Raw genomic sequence first — 17,612 nt, forward strand, 5'->3', positions numbered from 1 at the left:
CAAAACTACCCATGGAGGGATTGGGACCCTAATCCAGCCACATAACCTTCTACCTACAGTTTGTCCAACCTATGAGATATATTGAAGTAAAGGTGACACAGAGATTGTAGGAGTGGTCAATCAATGAATACCCCATTCTGAGGTCCATGTCAGGAGAGTAAGCCCACCCATGACACTGCTTGGAGCACCACGACCCAGATCCTAGATTGCAAAGAGACAAATGAGTGAATGGGGAAAGGGAGTGATTTGGAGGAGAGGAGGTAGGGTTAAACTGCAGCCAGGATGTAAAATAAATAAATAAATAAATAAATAAATAAATAAATAAATAAATAGTAAAGTGAGTTAAAAGGGAACATGCCCTTGACACTTTTAGTCCAGTGATGTTAACTGTAGACTTCTGACCTACAGAGCTGTTAAAGAATATATTCTTGTTTCTCTAAACCATATGTGTAATGTATGAAACATTGATAATAAAGAGTGAATATTAGTACTTGCAAATTAAAAAAAATAAATAAAATATAAGAGCTAGCTACAAATATGCATAAGTTAATAGGCCAAGCAGTGTTTTAATTAATACAGTTTCTGTGTGATTATTTCGGGTCTGGGTGAGTGGGAAATGAATGAGCAGTCTCCGCTTACATAACTGGCTCTCCCAATTTTGTATCCGGCAAACAAAACACTTGCCAGGTCAGAAGGTCTAATAAATCACTTTATTTTCATAAATATTTTGATTATTTTATTGTTCAATGTATTCCTTTAAAATAAATTAGAGTATTTCCATATTATTCCTTTTACATACAATTATTGATTAAAGCATAGCATTGACCAACATAATGGGAAAGAACATCAGCAAGTCACATATTTCTAAAGAAAAGTGCCTGCGATATTCTAAAGGACATTCTTTATATTTTAACTTGATTTAATGGTTAATTTTACACTTTCCTTTAAATTTTACAAATGTCTTCATTCTCAATATTATACAAAATACCAAAGTCATCTCTCAAATAAAACCTCCCCGAAGCATGTTGATTTAATGACAGAACAGGTATGAAGTCACTGGGTAAAGCTCTTTTTTATGAATACTTTTGGAAAGCTGGCATTGAGTTCCAACACTGCCCTGTTGTCAATCTGAGAACAGAAGGACACGTCAAGGAGGGAAAGATCTTTGCAGGACTCCAGGAGCTTTCTCAGCGATGCTGGACTCACCATTCTTGTTCCTGTTTAAGAAAACAAAGCATCAAAAAAAAAAGTGCTAATAATGAGTTCCTCTGCTTTTAAGCTTATAGACAATATACAAAATATAAGCTTACATAAAATAAGCAAACTTTTAAAGCATTTTAAAAACAAAATACTTTATATTCAACAATTTTGCTTAACAAAAGAAAACCTGACTATTCTCAGACAATTTGGCAATGAAAACCTCAACCTTGTCAACTCTCTACCGTTCCTATGTCAACACGGCCCCACTCTCCCCCCACTTCCCTGCATCACTGCCCCAGTGCAGAAAGGCTACCCACATCTCACCTAACTTAACTCATGGGCGACCCATATGCCACCCGTTATGTAGCAAAGCTGATGATTCCCTTTCGATTACAGCTTAGCAGCAGCTACCATAGCGGACTTGAGCATCTAGTTTCGGTTTGGGAAGGGAAAGTGATGCATCTGTCTTAGGGAGCTACTGACCAGGGCATAAAACAAACACAGCACAACTCGCTGTCCTTTAGTGGGCGGCTGGAAGACAGATGAAGGACGACAAGTGACTTCTGCCTGTGTTAAATTTGCAGTGATTATAGTATATTCAATTGGAAGCTAAATTTAATAAATTATGAAAAACATCTAGTATATGATAGGCACTTAATAGATATCAAATATTACAAGAGTCTATGAAATGCTCTTTATAAAACACATCCTGTTTTAATTATAGCTTTTCTGGGAGAAACAATCACTGTCATAATACATAAGGACGTTTACTGACAAAGGCATTAGGATCTGGGTTTGTCTTTTTGTCTGTTTGTTTGTTTTCTGTAGTGTTGGGGATCAAAATCCAGAGCCTTGTGTACACTGAACAAGGGCTCTATACTAATCTACAAACCCAGACCAGGAAAACACGAACCTCATTTCATGTAACTCCTTTCTACACACCTTACTCTCATGGATTCCCATGCTGTAATTATAAGGCACTTCCTGCCACCTATTCGTACCTGGTCCCAAGTTAAACCTGCCCAGATTACCCCTGGGATTCAGAATGGCCTCTATTTTCCGTAAGTACAAGTTCCCTAAGACACAGAGAGCTGGACTGGCACTGCGATGCTTGGTTGTGTACACAGAAAAGCAGGAATAGCTTTTATGAGAAGAGAACAAGCTTCACCAGGAGGGAAGCATGTACAGAAGTCACTGTGAATAAACACTGGTCTAGGGCAGTGCAGGGGACAGGGGTAGGAGGAGCATGTAGGCCAGGCAAAGACTGGCAGCACACACAAGACCTTCACAGGTCTAAGCCAGATGGGGTCCAGCACCAATAGCGAGAAGAGGACACAGGCTCCACTTTAACCAAGAAGTACAACTGATAACTACTGGCAAAGGAAAGCAGTTTTCTCTAACGCAGCATCCACTGGGTATATCAACCACAGTCCAGAGCTGGCACTAAGCCAAGGAGCAGATGGCCAACACAAAACAGACTCCATGGATGTTTGGTTTCATTTTTTTTGTTTGCTTGTTTGTTTTTTAATCTTATTAGTGGTTTGGTTATTTGTTTTAAATTTTGTTTTTGTTTTGTTCTTTGGCTTTTGAGAGAGAGAGAGAGAGAGAGAGAGAGAGAGAGAGAGAGAGAGAGGCAGAGAGAGACAGAGATAGAACCAGGAAGGTTGGTGGGCATGAGACTCCTGAACTGAAGCAGAGTCCTGATGACAGAATCAACATCCCAGCCTGAGGCTTTGTCCTGTCTCATAGTAAAAGCTGGGCTTCAGCTATGGAAGACAACAATCCAACTCCCTTAGATGAGGTAAAATATAACACAAATGAAGCATTTTGTTCAAAGTGTGTTAATTATGTATGACTCCCTGCTTAAAATTACTTAGAATCAATCATATGCAACAATATAAGTATCATCTACTAATGTATCATAAACGTGGGCATGAAGAAACTTTAGCCCAAACCAAACCCAGATGCTGAAAATCTTCAGGTTTTTCCTTTGATGAATATTAGGTAAAGAGGAAAGGATATGCAAGTACTCTATAAAAATTAAGACCCATTATTATGAGTACTGACATATTGCCAAAGACAGTTCATGTATTCTGTGATGATGTGTGGGCAATAATGGTAGCACCACTGGCACCTCTGGCATGGGTTGCTTGCCGATGAATTCAGTGAAGACACATAGAATTCCAGGATTCTGAAGAATTATCAACAGATCTATCTTGTGGTAGAACAATTCCTAAAATCTAGAATCGCCACAGGCAGAGATTGCAAACTTTTTGTTTTAAAACAAGAGTTTAACATTATAACCTTTTCAACTCTAACTTGAATTAATTTTATAAACTGATTCATCTTCTGTCCTTAATAAAATTGGAGAATACAACTCATGTAAATCTTATGCTCTGACTGGACCCAAACTTGCTATTTAGCGCATGTAAAGCTTTTGGCTATGTTGCTCGACTCACCATTTTATTCTCCCTCTGTCTGTCTCTCTCTCCCTAGGCCAATATATCCATCCATCTTACACTTTCTACCAAGTGGTCTTATCAGGACAACTGTTTATTACAAGTTGATTTGGCTTTCTTGCAGAAGGTCAACAATTAGATGTTATGTCAAAGACGCAGACTTTATAACAATTTTATGGAAGAAATTCATCATGTCCAACAACAATAAAAATCCGCCAGTACTAATAGAGAAGAAAAAAAGAACAGATAATTACCCAATCAACCAGGAGACAACCAATCAAATGACAGGACTTAGTAAGCACTTCTCACTAATAAAGTTACTTAAAGGTAACTAGTCTCACCTCCCCAATGAAGAGACATAGACTGGCTGGCTGACTAAACTAAAACACTAGCTCCAACTGTCTGCTGTGCTCAAGAAACAGCCCTCACTGGGAAAGACATCCATAGACTGAGAGTCAAAGGAAAAAGTCAGTCTATCAAGCAAACGAAAGCCAAAATCAAGCTGGTATAACCATTCTGATATCTAACAAAGTAGACTTCAAATGAAAACTAGCCAGAATAGATATAGCCCACTGCATATTAATAACTTTGAACATACATCAATAACAATATATATGTAAAAATATTTGTACCAAAGGTTAGAATTTATGATTTCATAAAATAAGCACTAATGGGCATAAGAAAATATGGCAGGTACCCATTATAGTAACACTAGGTGACTTCAATATCCCCCTCTTATCTTTAGTTAGGCCAAATTAAAAATCAAGAAAGAAATTTCAAAGTTAAACTATCTGGCAGATCAATTAGATTTAGCAAATGTCTTCAGACCCTTCCAACTAGAAGCAATGAAATAGTCTTCTCATCAGTCCATGGAATCATGTAGAGGTAATCACATTCTAGCTCGCAGAGCAAGTGTTAACAAATACCCATGGCTTGAAATAACTTCCCACCTCATCACAGTGAAATAACTGGGATCAACAGCAAGAGAATCTATAAAAATTCTTGGTGGCTGAAAAATATACTTTTGAGTGATGAGTAGAGTCACTGAAGAACTCCAGAATTTTTTTCTCAAATTCCTATAACCAAACAGAACTTAAAGCACAACATACCAGAACCTTGAAAAAAAGCTCAGGCAATCCTAAGTAAGGAAAAGAGCAATGTTTGGTAACCTCAAACAGTTTACTATAGAGTGACAGTAACAAGCTGGCATGGTACTAGTACAAAAACAGATACACAGACTGTGTTGGTTTTTGTCAACTTGACACAAACCTAGACATATCTGGATGGCAGAAATGTCAACTGAGGATTGCCTCCTTCTGACTGACTTGTAAGAAAGTCTTTGGGAGAAGGGCCAAAGCTCCCTGTGGGCAGTGCCACTTCTGGGCAGGTGGTCTTGGATTTTATAAGAAAGCCACAAGGAAAGAGCAAGTAAGCAGCATGCGTCAATAGTCTCTGCTCCAGTTCAGGCCTCCAGGCACCCGCATGAACTCCTGTCCTGACATCCCTCAGCAGCAGACTGTGATCTGCAAGTTACAAGATTAAATACCCTTTCCTCCCATGTTGTTTCTGTTGTAGTGTTTATCATGGTAATAGAAAGCAAACAGGACAATGACCAATGTGGCAGAATACTTATTAAATAAATCCACATTATTTTTGTCACAGATGTCAAAAACATACATGAGAAAGAACACTCTTCATTGAGGAAATCTAGCTACCCACCTGTAGAAGAACGAAACTATATCCCTATCGCTTATTCTCTACAAAAATATCAATTCAGACTGGATCAAAACCTTAAATGAAAGGCCTCTGGAAGGGCTAGGGGAAAACACTCCAATAAACAAGGACTTTCTGAAAAAACTCCAATCATAGAAAATTATCCCAAGACTGACAGACAGGATTACATGAAATTTAAAAACTTCAGCACAACAGATGAAATAATCACTAAAGAGACAACATACAGAATGGTGAAAAAAAAAAAAACCCTTGCCAACTGCATGCTGGAAACGAGATTGGAACCTGTATGAAGAAATCCGCAAGGAACACCAAAAGAGGAAGCCACCTAACCAGTCAGTGTACTAATGAACTGCAGACAGCCTCAACTACATTCCTGAAAAAGTGTTAAACATCTTTAACCATCAAGAAAATGTACATGGGAACTTCTTTGAGAATGTGTCCACCCCATCCCCAGCTCCTGAAGAATGGTTACCATCAAGCAAACATGTCAACACATGACAGTAAATGTTGATGAGGATGTGGGGAAAGAAAGTCTGTGGGTGAGACTGTAAACTGGTACAGCCACTATGAAAGTCAGTGCTGAGGTCCCTCAAAAAGCTAAAAACAGAAGCAACACACGACCCAACTACACTACTCCTATGTACACATCTGACAGACTCAAGTCAACACACCAGAGTGATACTTTCATCTCTATGTTTATCACTGCACTGTTCACAGTAGTGACTGCAACCAGCCTTGATGTCCATCAATACACAAAGGGATGAAGAAATTCTGGTAAACACATGTAATTTTATTCAGTTATGAAAAAAAAATGAAATCATGACACTTGCACAAAATGGAAGTCTTTAAAGATAATTATGTTAAATGAAATAAAAGCTACATACCACAGGTTCTCTCTCATGTGTACATTAGATTTACATTCACACATTCTTGTGTATGTTTAATCAGAAATTCTTAGGAGAGTAAAAAGGAGACTGTGAAAGGAGTAGTAGAGGGTTTAAGAGAGGAGAGCAGGGAAAATAAGGGTGTGGAACACATTTGACATAAAGGTAAAAGCAGGTACAATCTGGGGGAAGGTAAGAGCCAGTAAGGGAGCTATGGTGTAATGAAGGGCTTTGGGGAGACGAGAATGAGTAAGAATAAAGTAAATTGGTGAATGGATATGAAAATTCCATAACAAAACCCATCATTTTGTATACAAACTTAAAAATATTTACATATTGCACCCTTACCTAATATGTCCAGTTGCTGTAATCTGGTACAGTTGGACGCCAGTTCTTCTATGTCTGTGTCACAAACAGACCTGTTAGCTGTGAGAAAGAGTTTCTGCAAGTTGGGGAGCTGACGTGCCAGTCTGGCGAAGCACCCAGTGCTGCTCTGAAGGGTGGGACACCAGCCAAGGTCCAGTTCCTCGAGAAGCACACACCCAGAAGCCAACTCTGCTATCCCATTCTCTGTAAAATTCTTGCATCTCCACAGATCCAGGGTCCGGAGGTTTTTACACTTGGCTCCTATCATGCTGGCTATCACATCATAATCTTCAATCTGGAAATCAAACAATTCCAATTCTTTATATGTCACATGCAGGAATATAAACAGCTTAAAACATTCTTCTTCTTTTTTTCCCGTTTTTCGAGACAGGGTTTCTTTGTGTAGCACTGACTGTCAAGAAACTCATTCTGTAGACCATACTAGCCTTGAACTCAGAGATTTGCCTGCCTCTGCCTCCCATGTGCTGTGATTAAACGCATGAGTCACCACTGTCCAGCTCCTTAGGACATTCTTAATCATCTCTTATTGTTGCTTTCAAGTAAACACACCTATGACCTTGCTAATACACATTTGTTTACTCATCCTACATCTCCCAATACTTCAAAAAGCATGAGTAGTGAGATGGGCAGCTGGCTCATCTGATAAAGTGCCTGGTATATGATCGTGAGGACCTGAGTGTAATCCCTAGCACCATGTAAAATCTAGGTGTGGAGTATACACTTCTAATCACAACACTGGAGAAAGAAGAAATAGGAGGATACTGGGGCTTGACGGCCGGGTAATTTAGCCAAACAGGTAAGCTCTAGGTTTAGTGAGAGACCGTGCCTCAAAAATAAAGTAAGATGTCCACATTAACCTCTGGTTAATAATGACCTCTGGTAATAAAAGAGACGTCCTGATTGGGGTTGGGCATTTTGGGATTAGGGAAAACTCTAAGAACTCACAAGGATGACCACAATTAAGACTCCTAGTAATAGTGGAGAAAGTGCCTTAATTAGGGATCTATGGTGAACAGATTGGTGACTTCCCTGTCACCAGAGATACTCTATTCAGTAACTGATGGAAGCAAAGGCAGAGATCCACAGACAAGCACTAGGCTGAGCTACAAGAGTCTTATGGAAGAAAGGGATGAGGGACTATATGAGTTAGGAGGGTTAAGATGGGGGTGGAACCCACAGAGGCAGCTGACCTGAGCTCATGGGAGCTCATGGATGCTGGACCAATAGTTGGGGAGCCTGCATGGGACCAACCTAGGCCTTCTACAGGTGTGTGACAATCATAGAGCAGAACCTCTCCCTGGGGCTTAGCTGACTTTTGGTAATGTGTACCCCATGCTGAATTACCTTGACTAAGGGGAGGAGCTCACTTCTGCCCCAATTTGATGTGCCACCATTTGTGCAAGCCCATAAGAGGCCTACCCCTTTCTGAAGGAGACTGAGAAAGAGTGGAGGGGGGGGCACAATGGGAAAGGGAAAGGGACAGGAGGAGAGGATGGTGGGAAAACTGGTTGGTATATAAAATAAATGAAAAAAATGTTATTTAAATAAAATCTAAAAGAAAAAAGAATGGAAAAAATAAAAAAGCAATGACTGTCAGTGTATACATGTATATGCATACACTTCTTCATAGACATGTGCACACGCATATAGACAAAAATCACCTAAAAACCCATTTAACAGAACTAGAGAGAATATTAATGAATTAAATTCCACAGCAGCTCTCAGTCTCCCATGAACAAGTCATATTTTTTCTGCCTACCATTTTAACACTGTCACAGCTATCTGTTGACAGGGCCTAGTTTCTTCTACTTTATATATGATTAGTGTACGCAAATGGTACTTCATCTCTCCCTGACAAACGTGTATACTTTGGTAGTTTCTAAACTGTGTGGAAATGCTGAGAGTAATAAGTAGGATGGTAGTTTGGGGCTCAGTAAGGATTTATAGACTGAACATGCAACAGAAAAGGGCTTTAGACTATAGTATGCTAATCACTAGAGGTCCCCAGTACTTACTCATGATAAAGGATAGGCATCTAACAACCAAGGATTAAACATTTCCACCCTGTGCTTTCTATGCTTTAATGTTTCTTTAAAGAGGTTCTTTCAAGGAGGTCATGTGACTTCATTATAATCAGGTATCAAAGTTACCACCAGAAGACAGAAGAAAACAAAATAGTATTTATAATGACTTTTTCTTTTATGTATTCATTTTAAATATATATATATACAGTCACTATGATAGACCACCCCAGATGCTAGGAACAAGAATAACTGCCCCCATCCCTGAAACATGTTGCTTACAGTTTTAGAAAGACATGGAGACAAATAAATGAGAAGAAACAATTCAGTGATGACAAGTGTGACGTAATAAAGCAGAGCGATATAGGAACCTCAGAGAGTATCAGTTGAGGGTGGGAACAGTTCTCCAGGGATGAGTAGGCACACCCAAGGAACAGCAATGGGACTGAATGAGAACAGTGAAAGAGAAAGGCTATGGAGACAGCAGAGTTAAGCAGGGCCTGGAGACTTAGCTATGAAGGACTGAATTTTTATTTTATACACTGAGAAGAAAAGGAGTATTTCAAGCTAAGGAAAGGAATATGACTGACACTCCAGCAAATCCCTTTCTGGCTTTTGAAGGATGGAGATGGCCCATGGTAGGTGAGAATGGAGGAGGAAAAGTACCTGAGTGGACTGATAAAGTTCAATGTGACACCTCAGGGTCCTTGATGAAGAGGACACCGAACAGATCTGGGGCTATGTTTCTGAGTAGGGACTAAAGACTGACACAACAGGTGTCCTCTAAGGTTCTGTCTAACTAAGCAAGTGCATCTGGGGGACTCAAAGTCCACAACAAACAGGTCAGGGGAACACCACCACCTCTACAAGTGAGTTCACCTGCATAATTAGTACATCTGTTGCAGAATATTAGTTGAAGGTGCATTACTTTTGTTTTTGCTGTTGAACATTTTTCAGTGATGTAAAGATGTGTTGCATTCTTTTATGCTGCATTTGTTAACTCTGTGAAGCTGTGTTACTATGCCTTTCTAAAACCTCTGATGGTCTAATAAAGAGCTGAATGGCCAATAGCCAGGCAGGAGAAAGGATAAATAGGGTTGGCAAGCAATGAGAATAAATAGGAGACATCTGGGAAGAGAGGATCAAGGAACATGAAAAGGAGAAGGAGAGAGGACACCAGGGGCCAGAGACCCAGCTACACAACAGGCCATGGAGTAAGCAGTAAAGAAAGAGATAAGGGAATAGAGCAAGATAAAAACTCAGAGGCAAAAGGTAGATGGAATAATTTAAGAAAAGCTGGTTAGGAACAAGTCAAGCTAAGGCCAGGCATTCATAAGGAATAAGTCTCTGTGGATGCTGGGTGGTAAGCCCCCAAAAGAGCCTAAGAGTAAAACAACAAAAACAGCAACAGACATCCAATTAGTATCTTTAAAGAAGAATCGACCTTTCTGACATCCATGATATGACGGTGCTGATTCTGCCTTGGAGCACTCACTCACATGCAGAATGAGTCTCTACCAGCAGACCACAAAGGGAGAAATCCTACAACAGTTCTGGGTGTAAACTTTTCACAGCATCATTAAACAAACAAGGAAAACAAAACTCAAGGCAGAAAAAATAACAATCTAACTGCCTATTTTTGCTAAATTGAAAGCAACCTATTTTTTTTAACTAGTGTGCAATATATTTTTATTTTGAACTTACTGAAAAATAGCTACATTGGGGTAGTGAGAAACATTTGGCTCCCTGAAATTTTGATTAAGGAGACGGCAAAAGATCCATTCTTAATAATTACAACTTTTTCCAAATTATAAAAATAATTGAAAAGAGTTTAGACACATCTATTTTCTTTTTGTTCTTATTGAGCTATACATTTTTCTCTGCTCCCTTCCCTTCCTCCCATCTCCCTTTCCCCTCCTCTCATGGCCCCCACACTCCCAATTTACTCAGGGGATCTTGTCTTTTTCTTCTTCCTATGTAGATCCATGCACGTCTCTCTTAGGGTCCTCTTTGTTGTATAGGTTCTCTGGGGTTGTGGACTCTAGGCTGTTTTTTGTTTTTGTTTTTGTTTTGTTTTGTTTTTTTGCCTTATGTTTAGAAGCCACTTATTAGTAAGTACCTACTATTTTTGTCGTTCTGAGTCTGGGTTACCTCATTCAGTATGGTACATCTATTTTTTTTTTATTTAGTTATTTATTGAGACAGAGGGTCTCACTGTCTACACTAGGCTGGTCTTGAACTCCCAATCATCCTGTCTCAGTCTCTCAAGCGCTGGGATTATAAGCATGGATAACTGTGCCTGGCTTTCATTATCTAATTTTAAAAAGATATGACAGATGTCTCCAAGGAACTATCAGAAAGAAGACAGCTAACTTGACCAGGGGCAAACAACAGGGAACCTAAGGAAATGCAAGCTGGTTCCAGGCAACTTTAAATTACTCCAATAAACACCAAATAATGCAAAGAGCGCATAGGCTATTTTTAATCATTCTTTCCATAGTAGAAAGAAACAAAATTAATTTCAACAATACATTTTCTTTAGCCATAACTAATACTAACACTTCAACATGAAGATATTGCAATAGTTCACATTTTTTGATACTAAAACTTCAAAATTGGGCAGGTATCTTACACTTGTATCATACAAAAATTGAAACTAGTGTATTTCCAACCGGCTATGAGCTAACAGACGGGACAGCACAGCAGCAGAACCTACCGATGAATGCAGTGTTCTCAGGGCATTACGTATGCTCTCTTTTTACACACGGTTCCTCTTCTGGTACCCACTGGGTAGAAAGTAGATGGAAGTCCATTCACTGAAGGTTTTACTCTTATTCTAAATTCTGCCTGCTCATGACTACTCAGAACATAGACTATATTTCTTAGCTTCCCCTGCTACAAAGTGTGCCATGTGATTGAGTTCTGGATAGTATGAAGTAGTCTGAAAAGGTACGATACTTCTACAAAAAGTCCTTATGGGAAAGTATTGTGCCTTTTTCCCTTCCTTACAGTTTGGCATGGGAATGGGATGGGCAGAGCCCTATTCCTAACACTGAGGTCAAATGTGCAATGCAGTCTTCAAGAGTGAAGTCTAGATCTGCGAGGCATGAGGAATCAAGCTGGAAAACCAGCCAGGCTTGTTTACTTCCTACACTCCACTTACAAGGAAGAGAAATAAACAGTCTTGTAGAAGCAGTCATTGGAAAGTTTTACCCAATTTTAATCAGTATGGTTGCAAATTTGCCAAAAGATTTTTAAAGATTAAAGATTGAAATAAACTATTAAAGCAAGCTTCAGATTGCTATGAGGCTTTATTACCTACATGGCATTGTTTTCCATTACAATAGATTCTAAGATGTAAAGCTGGCTTTATATGAATGGTGTCCTGGGGCCTCTGGGTTTATGCTGGGAACGTGGCTTCTATGTAGTGCTGGCTATAAGCTTATTTCCAAAGAGAAAGGGGCAGACAACAACTCCAAGAGCTGATGCTGTTTATCCTGAAATAGAGCTGGGCTCTCCTTGGGAAGAGGTGTGCTTACGCACATCAGAACGATACAGCAGAAAACCTGTTGGCAAACCAAGCAAAACCATAGTAATCTGGAAATAGGAATACAGTTCTTGTCAAATTCTGCAAACAACCTTCCTGACAAAGTTGCTGGACATGAGTTCATGTGATACTGTGCTCCATGGGATTTAAACTAATGTAAAAGAAATAAATATGTAAAATAAATAAAACTAAAAATAAAACAAACCCTCAAAACTTTAAAGAACTAATCATCTACTCAAAATAATAGTTTTGTTTTCCTCACAAATTGCAGGACTACTGAGAGTTTCCAAAGAGTGCTAACAACCAAAAGAGGGCCTAGGCTGTTAGGAGGATGGGCCAGTGTAGCAGCATCTCACAGTAACCACACACTTCATTGTGAAAACAGCCTGTTTACTGGCAGGCTCCGTTGCTACCGTGTGCTACGCTCTAATCTATGTAGTATGGGAAAGCAGTTCCATATTGATGAAGGCTGGAAGGCAGGGGTTAAGCAAAGGCAAACTTTGTAGGGAACAATGCTACGTTAGCACCCCAAAGGGAAGAGACACCAGAGTCATTCCCTAATGTTCATCAGGAATCCCTGCTCTGCTCTAACCGTATGTAAACTTTTATAATTGAATATTCTTCAGGGCTAAAATTCCACAGATCAATTTTGGGAAACACTGAATTAAAATACAGTATTTTAACTATAAATATTTATGTATATACATATACTCCATCACAAAAATTCTGACTCAAGCTGTGGCCAGAGGCCTGCTTTCCCAGAGGATAATGCTCCAATTTAAGAAAGGGGTAGGGATAACAAACAGAATAGAGTAGCCAGAGTGAAATGGATAGGGTCCTTACTGATCTTAGTGGGGCAGCTAGCAATATGTAAAAAGCAAAGCACCTGATCTGTTGTCACAGAAACTGTCATCAAGGGTCACTGGGTTCCTTTAGATTAGCAACAGAAGAGATCCAAAGAAGTCTGTGAAATGGCTCACAAAAGTAAGAATTTGACTTGAGGAACGAGAATCTACTGGGTTCCCAAGACTGTCTCTGGGAACTGGGACTGTTTTGGGTCATACGTGCACTTTAATAAGACCTAAGCACTGAGTCTAGATGTGAAAGCACCTTACATACACCATTATAAAAAGGTTTGTCTAGATTCCATTGTCCAATTTTTAGACATCTTTGAAGCAATTGCTAAATGACAAAGAAGTCCAATTAGTATCCAAGCCCTGGATTCCAGATTAACCTGACTGCCAGCTTATTGAAGGCCTGAAACAAAGTGGATGCAGTGCTGGACAGGTCTGGGATCCACATCTGCTTTGATTATAGGCAGTAGAAGACATAATAATGGGCTGGTCCACAGGAAGACTCACTTCCTCTTCTGCCCGTGTAGGTGTGTACACGCAGATCCCAAGAATTCGACTGTCCTTTAAATCTCAGAATAATTTATAAGCCATTTAACTACCTAGTTTAGATCAACGAATTTACACTTTCTCATTACCTCTTCCAGGACAAATAAAGCTACAGTTTATAAGTTGAAGGTCTTCAGAAGTTTTCTAATCTAAGAATCAGGCATCTGAATTTCAGACTAGTAAATTTTTAAAAAGAACAACCAAAGCACAACCGAGTTCTAATATAGGACATCAGCCTTTTTATCGTGCCTGATAAAGAAGTAAAGAAGCTCACAGAAACAACACACCTATCGTCCATCAAACTTCTAAGAGTTAATCGCAGGATTTGAATTGAGTTTTGTGAAATCTCACTAAGCCACCAACATCTGGGTGTGATACCTGTCCAACACTTTTGTAAAGGATCCACACAGGTTATGAGCCTGAGACAACACTCCCTCCACCCAAGGGAGTGATTCAAAGACATAGCCTCCAATGTGAGGAGGGGAAGTGTTTGAATGTGGGACACAAAGTATGCGGGTATGTATGTGGTGGGTGGGCCAGGTAAAAGCTCACCCCTGTAGCAAAAAGATAAGAAGGCATTAGGTATGAGGAATATCCAAGCACTTACCATCACACAGCTGCCCAGGCTGAGGTGCTGGAGCTCTGCACAGAAGTTCAAGATGCTCAGCAGTGCTGTTTGCTGCCATCAGGGACCACATCAGAGGCAAAGGCAGAAAGTGAATGAGCGTGAAACAAAGAGAAGAGGTCAATTAGACATTAAAGGCTGTCACTGCCTTTCCTGAAATACAGATGAAAACCTAGGTTACAGAGTCCACAGATGCCATTTAATGAGTCCCCAGGTGCTCGCACCATTGACTGGCTGGGTTTCGAGGTAATCATTAGCAGTCCCCATGTAAGTCATCACTTAGTATGGCTTTACATACTCTAAAGACATCTATGTTCCCCACGGCCTATCAGTTTATTTCTCAGGTAAGCACTTGAGGAGTGAGAGAGAGCTAGAGTTAGAGCAAGAAAGCAATAGAGTAAAAGCAAGAGAGTGACAGAGGGAGGAGGGAGGGGGGGAAAGGAAGCACCCCACAGGGGGCTGGTGACACTCCTGAAGAGCAGCTGCAGCTCTGACATTCACCAATCAGCTATAGTCTGATGGAACTGCCAATAGAGTCACCCCAAATCAGGACTGAGCTGGTGACTTTAATGTCAAAGAATTCTCTCTGCTGACAAGGATACCAACAACCATTGAGCACCTGTCAGTAGCAGATGCTGACGGAAACATACCTAACATGCACTTTCTAGTCATGTTCCTGCCATTTAATCCCGTCTATCCTCTGTTGTGAAAATGTCTGACCATTAAACATCCACAAGCATGCTAGACTGCTGTATGGTCAGAAGTAAAAGACAGTTTTCAGTTTTTAGTGTGTGTGTGTGTGTGTGTGTGTGTGTAGACAGGCCATATGAGACAGGCTGACTTCGAGTTGAACCATATCACCCAACTAACAATAACATCATATTTGTTTTCATCACAGTACTGGGCCGTTTAAAAAAAAACTTGCTTTATAGTAATTTTCCCTCCCAGGAATACTTTGGACACTCCTACTTCCTTTATTCTGGAACTTCTGTTCAGTGAAACACTAGACTCTCCCAAATGTTTGTAGTGGTTTAAAAATACATATCTAGACTCCTACCTTTCAGATGCAGAGCCAACTTCCTGTCTTTGGAGGGACTCTCTTTTAATAAAGAGTGTGCAGTGGCTATAACTGGTGACTGGATGCCTGGGCCACAGAGTTCACAGCTATCTGATCAAGCACTCTGCTGGGTGTTTCTATATGGGGCTTTCTGAACAAGATTATCATTTAAACCTGCGGGCTGAGTAAGGCAGACTGTTCTCTCATGTATCAGCTACTCCGTTTAAGGCTTCAACAGAACAAAAGTGCAGAGTCCACCAATGTCTGCAGAGGAGTTCTGCTAGTTCCCAGGGAGTGAGCCCAGAAGCCCAGCAGATAGCCTGGCTGCAATCTCCCTTCTTTGAGTGTCCTTAGAGTCAAAACGACCAGCGGGAACACTCCAGATTCCCCAGTCACAGAACTGTGTGAGATGATAAATGTAGGTTGTTTTGGTATAACCGATATATAATGAAGTTAATAATACAGTGATTGATACAAAGTGAATATAACATTTATGAAATGAATGAACAGGTTCCCTTTGATGATTAAAACTATATAAATTTATAGCAGTGCCTGATGTTCAGTGTCTATAAATGAACAGACTCTTCAAACTGTGCTAATTCAGTAATTTATTCTTTGTATCCAGTTTGGAATTCATCTCCTTTATTGACTTTAAAATTCCAATAAGTATCATTTATCTCCTAGACTTCAAATCAGTTCCTTCTTACATGTTTTTGTTTAGTCTACACATATTCTGTTTATTTCTAGTTTTGTTTGAGACAGGTTCTCATTTCGTAGGACTGGCTCTTCTGGAAATTGCTATGCAGTCCTGAATGGCCTCAAAGAGAGGTCTGCCTGCCTCCGCCCCCAGTGCTAGTACTATGCACCACCACACCCAGCTTTGCTTATTTTCAAGAGCTCTTTTTATTTACTTCTTGGAACCTCACGCCCAAGCCCAAACCCCACTTCCTACTTCTTAGGGTGCTGTCTTGACAGCTCCCTTCCAGGAACAGGACTTCTAAGGAGGTCCCACTCTGCAGGAGACATGGGGATACTGTAGAACTACAAAGAAACTTAGCTCAGTTCTGACCATAACACATGACCAAGATGCAAGGCCCTTTTTGGTTTACACACATAGGGCCAGATTCTTCCTTTCTCTCATTCAATAGCCTGGCCCAGAGTAGCCTGGAAAATCACCATCACTCAGACCTGCTTCCCAGCCCCAGGCTGGGACAGTAATGTTCTCTTGGAATAGTTTGAGATAAAGTATTTGAACTTGTCTAGACTATGCCTTAGAGGAAGCATATCCATCATTGGGTATCTACTTTAAAGACTATACTTTTTTAAGGTATGTTTTTATTCTATGAAAATTTCATACATGTACATGATATATCTTGATCATACCCACCCCTGCTCCTCTTTCTGACTTCTTCAAGACCTCCCGCACTTCATCCCCACTCCCAATTTTAAGTTCTAATTTTTAATCTACTAAATCAAATTAGCTGCCTGTATGATGCGCATGTGTGCAGGGCCAGCCACTGGAACATACCAGGGCCAAATACTCAAAGAAAACTGACCCTCCCACAGCAGTTATCAACTGCTAATAGCGCCTCAGTCAGTGGTGAGACTGTGAGTCCTCCCTATCCACACTGGTGAGGTGGGACTGAGTCCTCCCTATCCACACTGGTGAGGTGGGACTGAGTCCTCCCTATCCACACTGGTGAGGTGGGACTGAGTCCTCCCCGTTTACATTGATGAACTAGCTGTCTTCTTTCTCTGGTACCAGTCTTGTGCAGGAACCACAACGACTTGAGTTCATGGATACAAATGTTCAGTCATGATCAGAAGACACTGTTTCACCACAGTCTTCCAATCTTTTAACCCTATTTAGGGTTGATGTTCCATGAAAAGACTGTAACTTTAAGACACAGGCCCCAAAGTACATCTTCCCAACTCATTAAAAAACTATCATTTATTTTTATATGTACGAATATTTACTTGCATGTATGTATGTATGTTCACTACATGTGTGCCTGGTGTTTGTGGAGGTCAGAAAAGGGCACTGGATCTCCTGGAACTGGCTTTACAGAGGCTTGTGAGCCATCAAATCCCAGGCCCTCTCCAGAGTGGTAAGTACTCTTGATACCTCTTCTTCCTGCCCAACTCACTTTTGAACTAAGAGTTCAACTAAGAGTATCGAAAACATCTCAAAACATTCTTTTCTCTGAACAAACTTTTTTCCTTTTAAATTATATTCTTACTATTTAAAAAAAATTTAAATTTAAATATAGTCTTACCATATTCTTTCCACCCCCAAAC

The 17,612-nt window shown here is 40.1% G+C and overlaps 1 protein-coding gene across 1 annotated transcript in view; it reads right to left on the bottom strand.

Moving 5' to 3' along the window:
- Positions 1-697: 697 nt before the first annotated feature.
- The window catches only part of Fbxl4 (F-box and leucine rich repeat protein 4), a 73,446-nt gene continuing 56,531 nt past the window's right edge, over positions 698-17,612 (bottom strand). The window contains exons 7-9 of the mRNA XM_041667575.1: positions 14,240-14,311; positions 6,626-6,938; positions 698-1,217 (exon numbers count right to left, since the gene is read on the bottom strand). Of these exons, the coding sequence (XP_041523509.1) occupies positions 1,054-1,217; positions 6,626-6,938; positions 14,240-14,311 (549 nt within the window). The 3' untranslated portion in view covers positions 698-1,053. The remainder of the gene's footprint in view (positions 1,218-6,625; positions 6,939-14,239; positions 14,312-17,612) is intronic.

This window comes from Microtus oregoni, unplaced genomic scaffold (genome assembly GCF_018167655.1).
Source record: "Microtus oregoni isolate MIOR12 unplaced genomic scaffold, Mior012 000017F_ref0000208, whole genome shotgun sequence".
NCBI lineage: Eukaryota > Metazoa > Chordata > Mammalia > Rodentia > Cricetidae > Microtus > Microtus oregoni.